Here is a 13,703-nt window from a genome sequence, read left to right as displayed (position 1 = left end):
TACAATTAAATTTGATTTTGTGGTTCTAAAAATATGTGATATGTTTTTATGCTAGTGGTAAGGCAGTAGATGCTAAGCATGAGACTAGAAAATAAGATAAGAACTTGAAAATAGTGTATTTAGGCAAACCGAGCGGCCGAGAATCGGGGCCTCGAGGTCGAGCCCGACACTAAGCTATGGACAGCCGATGAAGAGCTAACAATATTGAGAGCTTTAATGAAGGATCTTTATGATCAATGATGAGCAATAAATGAAGAACAACAAATAGAACACAACAAATATAAGCAATAAATGTAAGTAGTGAAGCCAAGAGAATATGTTTAAGTCAGAGAGCAGAGAATGTTTCTTGTATTGAATGTTGTGAATAATGTATTCCTCCTACAAAATGACAAGGGTTCCTTTTATATACCAGGGGAAATTCCAATATAGTATAAGTGCATTTATTACAAAGATATGTGGTTGGTACAACCCTTTAATATCACGGTACGAGCTTGAACTAGCCTAGTAGACTTGATCAGCTTTAGTCATGTGCCTTGGGAACTTCCCGTTAGTCCATCATAGCTGCTGATTTGCATTGCCTCGAGATCGATCATTGGGAACCCTCGGGGTCGAGCCCCGAGCTGAACTTCGAGCCTTCTGGGGGCGGTATTTACGAGGTGCCTTAGCGGTCACAAAATCGGACCCTCTGATTTTTGCCGTATACAGATAGTCCCCGCATTTCTTAGGTTAAAATGATAAGAAACGGTCTTGAATTCTCGCCTACTCGATACTTACTACCATGACATCAGTCCATCAGAGCATTAAATGCCATGACTTAAAAGTCGCGCAGGAGTCGCTGTTAACACGACTATCGAGAAGCTCACAAACCGCAGCTGGTTCGGCCCTTCCGCTTCCCAAACCCTGCCCATACACCCTCTATAAATACCTCAATTGCTTTTTTATTCACACTTCTACAACATCTTCAATCCCATAGAGCTAAGTTCACCATCTCCTACATTTTTCTCCTTTCTGCGTTTGCCTCCTTGTTTCTCAGAAACCTTTCTATTGCCATGGCTAGGACCTCTAAAACAGTGCTTCAGAGAGAGGGAACTGCTTCTTTGTCTCGACCATCCAGGGGTAAACCAAAAGTACCCCAACTGTCGAACAATGTACCCCTACTAAATTCAATTTTGTATCCGATTTTTCCATCGAGAATCCTTCTAATACACCAGGCTGATGCGAGCATGTATCTCGGTACATCAGTGTGGTGACCAATATAGATAGAGTGAAGGAAGACTGCCAATGGGGGCCCAGCAGTGTCAGTTGAGATTCCCAGACCTGCTGAAAGCATAGTAGACCATAAGGCTGGCTTTCTCAGTGTATATACATACCCCTTTACTTTAGGTCCCGTAGATTCTTCGGACCCTTCTTCTCCTTCGATAGACCTGGTGATCCTCGACTTCTATTGTGGGTATCGGGTGAAGCTTGGCCAAATTTATCCTTCATTCTGGAGGATAGTCTATATGCTCCGATATTTTTCTAACCAAGTCGAGGGTATGTCCTTCACTCTCAATCACTTGATCAGACTATATAGCCCCCATATCTTTCGCTGTTTGATCAAGCTTTATCCTCGATCTACGTGGACGTTCTTCTCGAGCATTAATGAGGACAAGAATTGGGGGTGGATGAGCCGGTTCCTCCGAGTGAAGACCTCGGACATAATCCCGGCTAATATGATGCCATTCCCGGAGGAATGGAATACGCAGCGTAAGTGCTCCCACCTCGAGCATGTTTTATTGCCTTTTCATCCCCTTTTGAAAAATGATCTTCTTTTGATTGTGCAACCACTGTTTGGTACCCTAGCGTGGTTTAGAACCTATCGGGGTGGATTAGACAGTTGGACTCCAAATTTCCTTATGTTGAGCGCTCTTGGCGCGATTTGGCCAGAACGCGGTGGCAGGCCAAGAGCCACAGTATGCTTTTTACCGTTATTATTACTATGTTCCATTGTGAGTATCCTATTGTTTGATGCATCATACTTCGACTGCTAGTAAAGAGGACACCTCAAAACCCGGCAAGGGTAAGAAGAGGAAGAAGGACGCCACGGTCTCGACTTCGACTGATGTAGCAAGTCATCGTTCCGAGGATGAAGGTGATAATGATGGTGCATGCCCTTTGGTACAAAGGGAAAGACAAGGCGAAGATGCTCTGTAAGCTACCGGGCGAGAGGACGCCAAATCGGGGGTGGCCGATTTGGACCAAACCAGAGCTTAAGAGACCCTCGAGGAGGGCTCGGGGACAGTCCTCGAGTCTCAAGTCAGACATGGCACAGTCCGCGCTGATGAACCCACTGATGGTGACTCCGAAGGGCCCGAACCCGAAGCTTCTCGCGGGCAAAATAAGTCCCTTAAGGAAATTAATGCCCAGAGTGACCTTAATTTGGGCCCTCCATAATCGCCGGGGGAGATTAGGGATGCTCAGGATCAGGATATCGCTGGTTCGGGGGCCTTTCATGGAGGGGGAGATGTGCTCGAAGACCTCCTCGCCGGTATCGACGATGATATTAATCTCGACTCTCCCGGTGCTCTCGAGGATGCGGAGAAGCTTCAGCAGCAGGTGATACTCTCGACATATCACTTATGCTTTAAATCTTTATACTTGACTTTCTGATTTTTTTGTGTTGTTGCAGGTTAAGAATATGTACGAACATGCCTTCTCTAGGCTCCAATGTGAGCTTTCATACTGTGGGAAGGAGGTCGAGAAACTTGCGTCGGAGTTAAAAGAGTCGAGGACCTCCTCTGCCCGAAAGGGGGAAGAGTTGAGCAGGCTTCAGGCCAGTTTGGAGGGAGTGTGCCAGGAGAGGGCTGGCCTTGCTGAGCAGGTAACACGATATCCATGAGTTCATTCTTTATTCTCGTAGCTTGATACTTACAAACTTTGTTCTATCTTTGTAGATAGGGCAAAAGGATGCCATTGTGGGGCGACTTCAGGAAGAGGCGGCAACCAAGGATGCGGAGATCCTCGAGCTGAGGGGGCAAAATGAGTGTGACGACCCGGCCAATCGTCTCATGAGTTGCCACTCTGTTTTCCCCATTTCTGCTTCTTATTGCTTTGTCTATCGGTTCTATATGTGATCGGGTTTGTTGGCTCGGGTTCGGAAAGGATTTGGTAAGGTTTGAGACACTTTGTCTCTTTTGAGGAAGCTTAAGTTGGAAAAAGTCAACTGGATGTTGACTTATGTGTTAGAGGGCTCTGATGTGAATTCCGATGGTTCAGATAGCTTCGGGAGGTTATTTGGGACTTAGGAGTGTGATTTGAATGTGTTTTGGAGGTCCGGAGTAGATTTAGGCTTAAATTGGCGAAACTGGATTTTTGGCGTTTTCTGGTTGATAGGTGAGATTTTGATATAGGGGTCAGAATGGAATTCCGAGAATTGTAGTAGTTCTGTTGTATCATTTGGGATGTGTGTGCAAAATTTCAGGTCATTCGGATGTGGTTTGATTTGGTTTTTGATCAAAAGCGTAATTTAGAAGATTTTGGAATTCTTAGGCTTGAATCTGATGCGAATTTGGTGTTTTGATGTTGCTTTGAGCGTTCCGAAGATTGGAACAAGTTTGAATGATGTTATGGGATATGTTGACATGTTTGGTTGAGGTCCCGAGGGCCTCGAGTGAGTTTCGGGTGGTCAATCGGATCATTTCTAGATGTTGAGAGTTGCAGAAAATTGTTGTTTAGTGTTGCAGAGAAATGGCCTTCGCGTTCGCGAGTAGGCCCTCGCTTTCGCGAAGGGTTAGTTGAGAAGGCTGAGGATTTAGCCTCCGCGTTCGCGAGGGAGGCTCCACGTTCGTAAAGGGCTAGGAGGTTATGCATCGCATTCGCGAGAAGGGGAGCGCGTTCGCGTAGAGGAAGTTGGGCAACTGGGTTTCAGGGTGTTTTGTTCATCGCATTCGCGAGAGAGGGAGCGCGTTCGCGAAGGGTTAGGCTGAGGAACCATCGCGTTCGCGAGGGTCAGGTCGCGTTCGCATAAGAGGATTTTTGGTCAAAGATAATTTGTGCTTCACGAACGGGAGGCATTGACCGCATTCGTGAAGAAGGAATTGAGGTCTGAGTAGAATGTTTAAATAGTCATCTTGTCCGCGATTTTGGGGTTAACTTCCACCATTTTTGAGCGATTTTGGAGCTTTTGAAGAGGATTGAAGAGGGATTCAAGGGGAAACACTTGGAGGTAAGATTCATGGACTTAATACTCGATTCTAATGTGAATTCCACCTAATTAATCATGGAAATTTAGCCTAATATTGAAGAACTAGGGTTCGAAATTGGAGACCTAGAATTTGGGATTTGAGGGGTCATTTGTGGTTGGATTTTGATGCTTTTGGTATGAATGAACTCGGGGAGTGATAACGAGTCCATTGATGTAATTTTTATCGGAATCCGAGACGTGGGCCCGGGGGTCGAGTTTGGCCAATTTCGGGATTTGTGTTGTAATTTGATTTCTTTCGAGTGGGCTTTGTTCCCTTAGCATATTTTGATGATTTTGCACTGATTTTGGTTAGATTTGGAGTATCCGGAGGTCGATTCGAGGGGCAAAGGCATTGCGAGCTAGAGATTTGGACCAGGTAGAGGTGAGTAATGATTGTATATTGTCCTGAGGGTATGAAACCCCGGATTGCACATCGTTGTGCTATATCGAGGTGACGCACACGCTAGATGACGAGCGTAAGGTCATGCACTGTTGGGGATTGTGACTTAGTCCGTCCCGAATGACTATTTTACCGCGTATTTGACTGAAAACTATTTGTTATCATCATGTTTTAGGCTGAATGTCATATTTGGGTCTCGTGCCAACTATTTGAACCCTTAGGGGATTTGTACTGATATTTTCTCACTATTTTGACTTTATACTTGTACTAAGTCATGATATATTCTACTGTTTTCATAACTCAGCCATGTCTACTCTACTTTAACACTTAAAATAATATTTTAAATAATATTTTGGGTTGAACATCATGTTTTACTGTTGTCCGAGTGGCTTGTGAGAATTTTGACCGAGTAAGGCCGAGGGCCTATGTTGTAAGAAAATATCTGATTATGGTTATGAGGCCGAGAGCCTAAGATTTGTACGCCATGAAGTGGCTTGTTGATATGAGGCCGAGAGCCTAGTAATGATGCCACGAGATGACTTGATATTGCGTTTGGGCCATAAGGGGCCCCACCAGGAGTCTGCACACCCCCAGTGAGCGCGGGTACCCATTGTGATGTGAGATATAGCCCTAGGGGCTGGTTATTATTCCATGTGTTGCCTAAGGAGCTGATTCTGTTGGTTCTGTGCCCGAGGGGCGTTTCTTTATGTGTTTACCTTTTCTAGTTGCCTGTCTTTTACTTGCTTAACTGTTAAAAAAGGGATTTTAAGAAGTTTAAACTGAACTAAAGTGACTTTGCATAATTTCACTATTTCATGACTTTCTACTGGGTTTTTTTACTACTTTCTTTATAGCCTGTGATGTGCCTTACGTGATTTCTTACTTTTCAGTCTTTATTTATGATTATTACTCACTGAATTGGAGTACTCACTTTACTCCATGCACCCCGTTTGCAGATTCAGGCACATCAGGTCCTACTAGCGAGGGTTGAGAGCTGTCCAACAGATTTTTGGAGATTCACTAGGTAGCTGCCCGGTGATTCGCAGCCCAGTGCTTCTCCATCTATCTTATTTTCCTTTGTTCTAGTTATGTATTAGATGTGTAGACTCTTTTCAGACTTGTAGTTTTCATGATAGATGCTCATGACTGGTGACACCCCGATGTCGGGTTATGTTGGTTTTAATTCCGCAAATTGTACTGTCACTACTTATTTTGGGATTTTATCATGTTTAAGACTTAATACTTATTATCTTAATTTCTTAAAAATGAATTGGGAGCGTGTCGGCTGGCCGTGTTTTCACGAGAGGTGCCATCACGACCGGATCTGGGTTTAGGGTCGTGACACAGAGGCAGTGGCCTCAGAGAGGGACATTTTGCGGTCGAAGCTGGCATCGACCCGTGATCTTCTTCAAAGTGCCCAAAAGGAGGCTGTTGCACTATCTGCGGCCAAGTCTGATGCCGAAGAGGATGCGTCTTCATACAAGAAAGATGTCGCTACTGCGAATGAATGAGCCCGAGAAATATTAGGGAAAGCCAAGTAGAAGCTGGATAAGGTCATCGCTTACACTCATGCAGAGGCAAGGAGGCAAGCTTTTGAGGAAGCAAGCGCTAAATACGCCGATCTCTCAGCTAAAATTGAGGAAGCCCGAGACTTGGAGGAAGAATTGGCATTCTCGGCTACTTCGGATGAGGGTTCCAGAGATGACTCGAAGAGCAGTGATGACGAAGAATAGGCCCACGTCGTCTTCCATTCGTTTTTGTGTATGAACTTCTCAGGGGAAAAGGTCTTGCAAGGACGCCCCTTGTAAATATATGTTTGGCTATATAAGAAAATTTTTCTGCTTCAAGTCTTTGAATTTATTCCCAATGCTTATGTAAAGTTAGTATGCTGAATTTTGACGTTGGCTCTTCGGAGACCATATTTGGAGTAGTCGGGACCTTTGAGATCGGGCACCATCTCAATATTAGGTCGATAGCCTTTTAGAATCGATGCTTGTAACAACAGAAATCTTCGGGGTCTCAATGGCCCCCGAGTGCTGTGTGACAGTATCATTTATGTTCCACGGTTGTGAAGCGACTGGGGTGGTACCACCGGTACACTTCCGCAAAAAATGACACTGACATGGTCAAAATTAATTGGCCTTCAGGATAGGTGAACAGTCGTTGTTTGCTCTATATATATGCATTTGCTTATCTCTTGTCTGAGGACTCCGCTACTTTGAGTAACTATCCCTTTTATAGAGCTCTTTTCTGTGCTAGTTATCTTATCATTCCAAAAGCTTTCGCCCAAGTCTTTACCGTCCATGGCTGCTACGTCAAAACCCGTTCACCAAGGAGAGGAGAGTTCCGCCTCTGCTTCGCGCTCGATCGGTGGTGCATTGTCGGTATCTGGTGAGCTACCCTCGAGGTGCTTTGTCACGAGGAGGGACTTTGCGTTAGAGTGACCTCCCAATGTTTAGGGTCATCGGAACATGCGTCGAGGTTTATTTCCTCAATAGAGGAGGAACACCTCGAGGTAGTTAGAAAAGACTACGGATGGGGAGAAAAAGTGGTATTGCAAGTGCTTTCCCCGGAAGAGAGCATCATGGCTCATGTCGAGGGGTTTGAACGTGTATACGTACCCCTTTACATTGGGCCCCCTCGATAGAGTCGTGCTCGAATTTTGTAGGAGATGTCGGGTTACCCTAGCACAGGTTCACCCGTCATTTTGGAGGATAGTGCTGATGGTAAGGTATTTTGCAGATAAAGTTGGGCTCGAGTTCACCCTCAATCATCTTCTTAGACTATACCGGCCCTTGCATCATCGAGGCCTGATTACTCTGCGACGTCGATCCACTCGGCCCTTTATTGTTAGCAATGAAAAAGATGGGGGACTAAGGGTGGATGAGTTGTTTCGTCCGAGTGCGTATTGTCGATATTATCCCCGCAGAGTTCCTTCAATTTCCTGAGAAATGGAATTTCACACGTAAGTGGTACACTTGTGTTCTTATTATTTTTGCCCATGGTGAAGACAGATTCTGTAAAGATGCTTTCCTTTCCCTTTCTTTTTGTAGCAATCCCATGGATGCCATATGAGGTTCCCGACCTGGCGGATTGGTCTAGGAAACTGGCAGCTTGTTCGACTTATGATGAGCGTAAGTGGCATGATCTGGCCAAGGGTAGATGGGAGGCAAAATATCACGGTACGTGGTGTGTGGCTTGATTCCTTTGAAAGGTACTTTCTTTTATATGTACTAACTCCGTTACCGCAGGCATTGGAGATTTTTCTGAGATGAGGTCGTGCCCCTTCGGGGAAGAGGAAGAATCATCGGCTTTGGGGTCGAGTACCGACAACAAACGGAAGGGATCCTCAGAGGATGAGAGTGCTTATAGCAAGGCAAGCCCTGCTCGAAGGCTCAAAGAAGACGTATTTGCTGATCCTGTGGCATCTGAGGCTTCTAGCCTTGGAAAAGTGGTTTCTCTCTTGCCGCCGTCTTCATTTCCTGCCGAAGGTACTTCGAGTGATACATGTGTTCAACTGCCATCCTCGCCCTCCGTCGAAGGTACTTCGGGGGGTGTTCGAGACCAGGGGTTGCCTAAATCAAGCGGGGTCTCGAGCGACTGTGCCCCCACCGAGATTGGTTCAACTGGGGCCGGTGAGACCAGGCCAGCAGGCGCACGCTTGACCTTTGAGGAGTCTCAATGGCTTTGTTCTATGGTGAGTTTTGGTTGACTTCGTTGATCTTCTGATTTTACGTTTTTGTTTTCTGATCGAGCTTCTTTTTCACAGGCCTTTGACAAGATCAAGTCCGAGCTTCTCCGCTGTGAAGACCAGTTAAGGAAAGCCTTGGATAGGGAGAAATCCCTTAGGCTTCTTTGTGATAAAAGGGGAAAAGAATTTAGGCACCTTCAGTACGAGGCAAATCGAAGCCTGAACTACGAGAGCCACCTTGAGAATCAGGTAACCTTTGTTCTGAGGGAGTGCATTCTCAGTTTTCTATCCTTAGAGATTAATATTTTGATACCTCAGTTTCATAGCAAGACAGAGGATCTAGAACGCCTTTGGGGCGAGGTCGGCCAAGCCAAGCATGAGTGTAATGAGCTAAGGGCTCAGATAGATGTCCATGTTGCGACCAAGAAGAATGCTCTGGCCAAGGTTTCTGCACTCGAGGTATAGCTCCGAAATGCCCGTGAAAACAGCTCGGTTCAGACAAGCAAGATTTCAAGGCTCGAGTCTGACCTTTTGGGGATGAAGGTCGAGGTCGTGGACCCCCGGACTGAAGCTGAAGAAATTCGGGCTAAGGACGACAAGAAAGTGGTCGTCTATTTAAAAGACGCTGCTGAGGTTTGAGCAAAGTCGAGAGGTGCTTCCGATCGAGAGAGCAAAAGTAATGAATATGCCTGGTGCAAATCTCGGAGGGAAACCCTCAAAGAGATTCACGGGGCTTCGATCTCTCAGAAGAGATAGTGCAGGCCAGGGCAGATGAATATGACGCCAAATTCCTCTTGTCTGATGCCGAAGATAGTGGAGAAGAGGCCGATGGGGCCGTAGTCCCCGAGGGAAAAATAGACTTGGCTTATTTCTATTTGATTCTTTGTACAGTGTTCTTAGAGAACTTTGCAAATGCAGCCTCGCACTGTTTCATACATACGTATATATAAAGAAACCTTTCGGTTTGTATTCGGCCCTGAGGCTTGTTGGGATGGCTCGTAGGCTCGTATGCGTTGGGTCGGTACGACCTCTTAGTATAGGCTGGCGTCTGGGCTCTTACGCATTTGCCCTTAGGCATTTTTAGTTAGTTTTTTTGGGCTCGGTCTCCGAGTTAGATTTTGACTCGAGCTCATTAACCCTTAAGTTCTTAAGCTGGCCCTTAGGCTCTTACGCATTGGGTCAGTACGACCTCTTAATATAGGCTGGCGATAGTGGCTCTTACATATTGGGTCGGTACGACCTTTAATTTTAAGTTGGCGACAGTGGATCTTACGCATTGGGTCGGTACGACCTCATATGTAGGCTTTATTTTCCCTCATTAAAGACTTTTTGTGTTCGCCCGACTCTTTGACGGCTCGATAAGAACCTCGATTGTGAGCTGTTAACTAGCGATAAATGAGCGCCTCGAGAGGTTTCGCTCGACGGTTGAGTTGTTTCGAAGCCCATTGTTTGGAGCTGATATGATCGAAACTCTTTTGCTTTAACTAGGGTAGCCTGATTAATCGGTTCTTTTCGAAGTTTTTTCGAAGTAATTGGAGGCTTGTGATTTTGTAGCGATGGTCGGGTGTCCCTGAGTCGCGTGAGTTTGGCCGGAGCCTTGTGACCGGAGTCATTGTGTTTGGCTGGAGCCTCAGTCCCCGAGTGAAGTAGTTTCAGCGTCTATATCGAGGATATGCCTTTTTAGGGGTCTTACAAGTTCGAATATGTAGCCTTAACTTTAAGATCGTGATTATGCCTTCTGTAAGGTCTTATAAATATAAACATGCCTTACTTGAGGTCTTACAGACTTGGTTACTTGGTACAAGTATGATTCATGCCTTGCTTGAGGTCTTACAGATTTGGTTACTTGGTACAAGTGTGATTCATGACTTGTTTGAGGTCTTACAGATTTGGGCACTTGGTACAAGTGTGATTCATGCCTTGCTTGAGGTCTTATAGGTTTGGTATTGCCTTATGAAGGCCTTATGAGCTTGGGGTTGCCCGCATGGGGTCTTATAGCCTCGACTTTTCAAATCGATGAGGTGACAATCGGCGACAATCCCCGAGACATCGAAAGTCATTTCGGTTCTAGAGCCACTTTTTATAAACTTGGTGTTGCCTCATTGAGGGCTTATGAGTTCAAAGTTTTCTGACCCGGAGGTCGAGTTCCTAACGCCAGTCCCCGAGTGTTCGGGAAATTTTTGGCTTTGGAGCCATTTCTTGCGAAAGCATCAGACTTCTTTGAAGCGTAAAGCGTTTTGATGGAGGAGGAAATATTCTTTGATTACTTGGCACAGGTATACACGTTTTTGCCATCAAGGGATCAATTATTCTATGCGGACACGGTTCATTCGACCGCTTGGCCCGATAGATCATTTTCCTATTGAGACCCTTTTTGGCTCATCTTGGCTTCTTCGAGAAGGTGATCTTTCGGGGGTATGCCCCCCAGTGTTCGAGGTTGATTGAAGAGAAGCCTTGAACACTTTGTGAAATTCTCCTTAGGTAGCACATGGATGTTGCCTCGTTAAAACCTTGTCAGTATAACCCTTCTTGGGATAAAACTCGAACGAAGGAAAAGAGTGCAACGTATGCTTTGAAACCTTTAGGTCTTCGAGTTGGACATCGCTTCGACTGTTTTGATCGGACATATGCACAAAGGTTAGTGTAAGATGTAAATATAAAGGGAGATGGTTATACCTTAGTGGCGATGGCGCTTCGAGCCTCGATATGTTTACAACGTTTGCTTAGGGGACGCAGTACGGTCCTTTGTTTGTTTTATTTGGGTGATGCCGAGGATGTGTCTCGTGATCGCTACTTTAGTGATTGCTTATCCTTTGACTCCTTCGATGTTGAAGGCATTGATGTTGGTGCCACATCGTGCACCGCGAACATCTCCTTTGCTGCATGTTGTTCCCCGTACAGGGTTTTTATTCTGTCTTTTGTTGGAAACTTCATCATTTGATGAAGGGTTGATGGTACTGCTCTCATGTAGTGTATCCACGGCCTCCCGAGCAAAGCGTTGTACCTCATATCTCCTTCGATGACATGAAACTCGGCATTTTGTGTTGTTCTGGCCACGTTGACCGAGAGGGTGATTTCCCCTTTGGTTGTCTCACTCGCCATATTGAATCCGTTGAGGACTTCAGAAGCGGGCACGATCTGGTCGAGCAGTCCGAGCTGCTCCACGACCCTTGACCTAATAATGTTGGCCGAGCTGCCTGGATCCACAAGTACATGTTTAATATGAAATGTATTTACAAGAAAAGAGATTACCAGTGCGTCGTTATGAGGCTGAGACAGGGTCCCGATGTCCTCGTCGCTGAATGTGAAAGCGTCCTCGGGTATGTAACCTCGAGTTCGCTTTTCCCTGGTGGTGGATATTTTTGTTCTTCTGATAGTGGGTTCTTGTGGGACGTCGATTCCTCCCATGATCATGTGGATGACATGTTGCGCCTCATCTGCTTCATTTTTCCTGTTTTCCTCTCTTTCCCGGAACTGATTTTTGGCTCGGTCGCTAAGGAACTCTCAAAGGTGCCCTTTGCTGAGTGGCCGGGCCACTTCTTCTCGGAGCTGTCTGCAATCTTTGGTCTTATGACCGTGTGTGCCGTGAAATTTGCACACCAAGTTGGGGTTCCTCTGCGACGGATCTGATAGTACTGGTCTTGTCCACCTGGTGTCTTTGATTTTACTGATGGCGGATACAATGTCTAAAACATCAACGTTGAAGTTGTATTCCGACAGGCCGGGTGCCTCCGTCGGTCCTGCATACCTATTGAATTCGACTCTGCTTACGAGTCCTCGAGGATTCTGACCTCGGTCCGTTCCTCGATCATTTTGGGGTATGTTACGCCTTGGGGCGTTTCTCCTATCTTCGGTGTACGGTTGATACCTTTCTTTGTTTGGCTTTGGCTCCTTTGCCAGGAGTTTGCTCGGATATACTGAGCCCGAGGGGGCTCCCAATTGGTCGTCCTCGACCCTGATCTTTGATTGGTATCGGTTGTGAACACCCGATCAGGTCACGACAGGATATTCAACCAAATTCTGCTTCAGTTGCTGTGAAGGCCTGCACTGCCCAGTCGTTAGAGACCGGTGGCAGTTCATTCGCGCTATTTGAAAGCGAGATACAAACTTCAGTAGCATCTCGTTTTCCCTTTGTTTGATTTTGAAGACGTCGGATTTTCTAGTAGCCATCTTGATGGAACTGGCATGCGCCTTTATGAAAGAGTCTGCCAACATGGCAAATGAGTCTATTGAATTCGGAGATAGGTTGTGATACCACATCATGGCCCATTTCGAGAGTGTTTCTCCAAAAAAATTTAGCAAGACGGATTCGATCTCGGCGTCCTTCAGGCTGTTGCCCTTTACCGCACAAGTGTAAGCTGTGACGTGCTCTTTGGGGTCCGAGGTCCCATTGAACTTCGAGAGATAGGGCATTCTGAACTTCTTTGGGATGGGCTTTGGAGCGGCATCTGATGGAAATGGTTTTCGTACGAACTTCTTTGAATCAACACCCATCAGGATCGGGGGTGCGCCCCGGATCTGGTCGACCCTCGAGTTGTAGGTCTCTACCATTTTGTCGTTGGCTTTTATTATTTTTTCGCCCGACTCAATCCTTTTTGTGAGATCTTCGAGCACCTTCATGATAGCAGAGTCGACTGCTGACCCGTTATTGCTAGACTTTTCATGTACCTGTTCGGCTCGAGGAGTCATTTCCGGTGCTGCTGTGCTTGGAGTTTTTTGATGGCTTTGCAGTTGAGCAATCGCCAGCTGTTGTGCCTGTAACATTTCAAAAATAACGTGAAGGCTAACCTCTTGTTCCTCCCGAGCTAGGGTTTTCAGGGCTTTTTGTTGGTCTCCTTGTCGTATGCTCCTGTTTGTGTGGGAGCTTATATCGACGTGTTGGGCATCGTGTGAGACCACATCCGCAGGGATTGGCTCTGGCGCGTCCTCAGAGTTCACGATGGTACACCAATACCTGGAATGGCTACACCATTCTCTCCATGGTCTTCAAGACCGTTGTTTTCATATGCATTCACTGAGTTAGACATTTTGACCTGAAATTAAAGATTCTTGGACAAGAAAAAAGTGTGAAAGATAACTTGCGTTATATGGTAAACCAGCAAGAAAACAATCATTGTTATTTTTAGCCCCACGGTGGGCGCCAAACTATTTACCTTGAAAATGGTAATTACAATTAAATTTGATTTTGTGGTTCTAAAAATACGTGATCTGTTTTTATGCTAGTTGTAAGGCAGTATATGTTAAGCGTGAGACTAGAAAATAAGATAAGAACTTGAAAATAGTGTGTTTAGGCAAACCAGGCGGCCGAGAATCGAGGCCTCGAGGTCGAGCTCGACACTAAGCTATAGACAGCCGATGAAGGGCTAATAGTATTAAGAGCTTTAATGAAG

At 45.8% G+C, this 13,703-nt stretch overlaps 1 protein-coding gene across 1 annotated transcript; it reads left to right on the top strand.

Annotated features, from left to right (window-relative positions):
• Window positions 1-2,007: 2,007 nt before the first annotated feature.
• LOC138886007 (uncharacterized) lies at window positions 2,008-6,355 on the top strand. The gene is made up of 5 exons (XM_070167028.1): window positions 2,008-2,189; window positions 2,451-2,595; window positions 2,669-2,860; window positions 2,934-3,042; window positions 6,198-6,355. The coding sequence occupies exons 1-5, from the start codon at window positions 2,008-2,010 to the stop codon at window positions 6,353-6,355; spliced, it is 786 nt and encodes a 261-aa protein (XP_070023129.1).
• The last annotated feature ends 7,348 nt before the right edge of the window (window positions 6,356-13,703 follow it).

This window comes from Nicotiana sylvestris, chromosome 2 (genome assembly GCF_000393655.2).
Source record: "Nicotiana sylvestris chromosome 2, ASM39365v2, whole genome shotgun sequence".
Classification (NCBI taxonomy): Eukaryota; Viridiplantae; Streptophyta; class Magnoliopsida; order Solanales; family Solanaceae; genus Nicotiana; species Nicotiana sylvestris.
The sequence above is the reverse complement of the archived record's forward strand: the minus strand, read 5'-3'. Positions and strand labels throughout refer to the sequence as shown.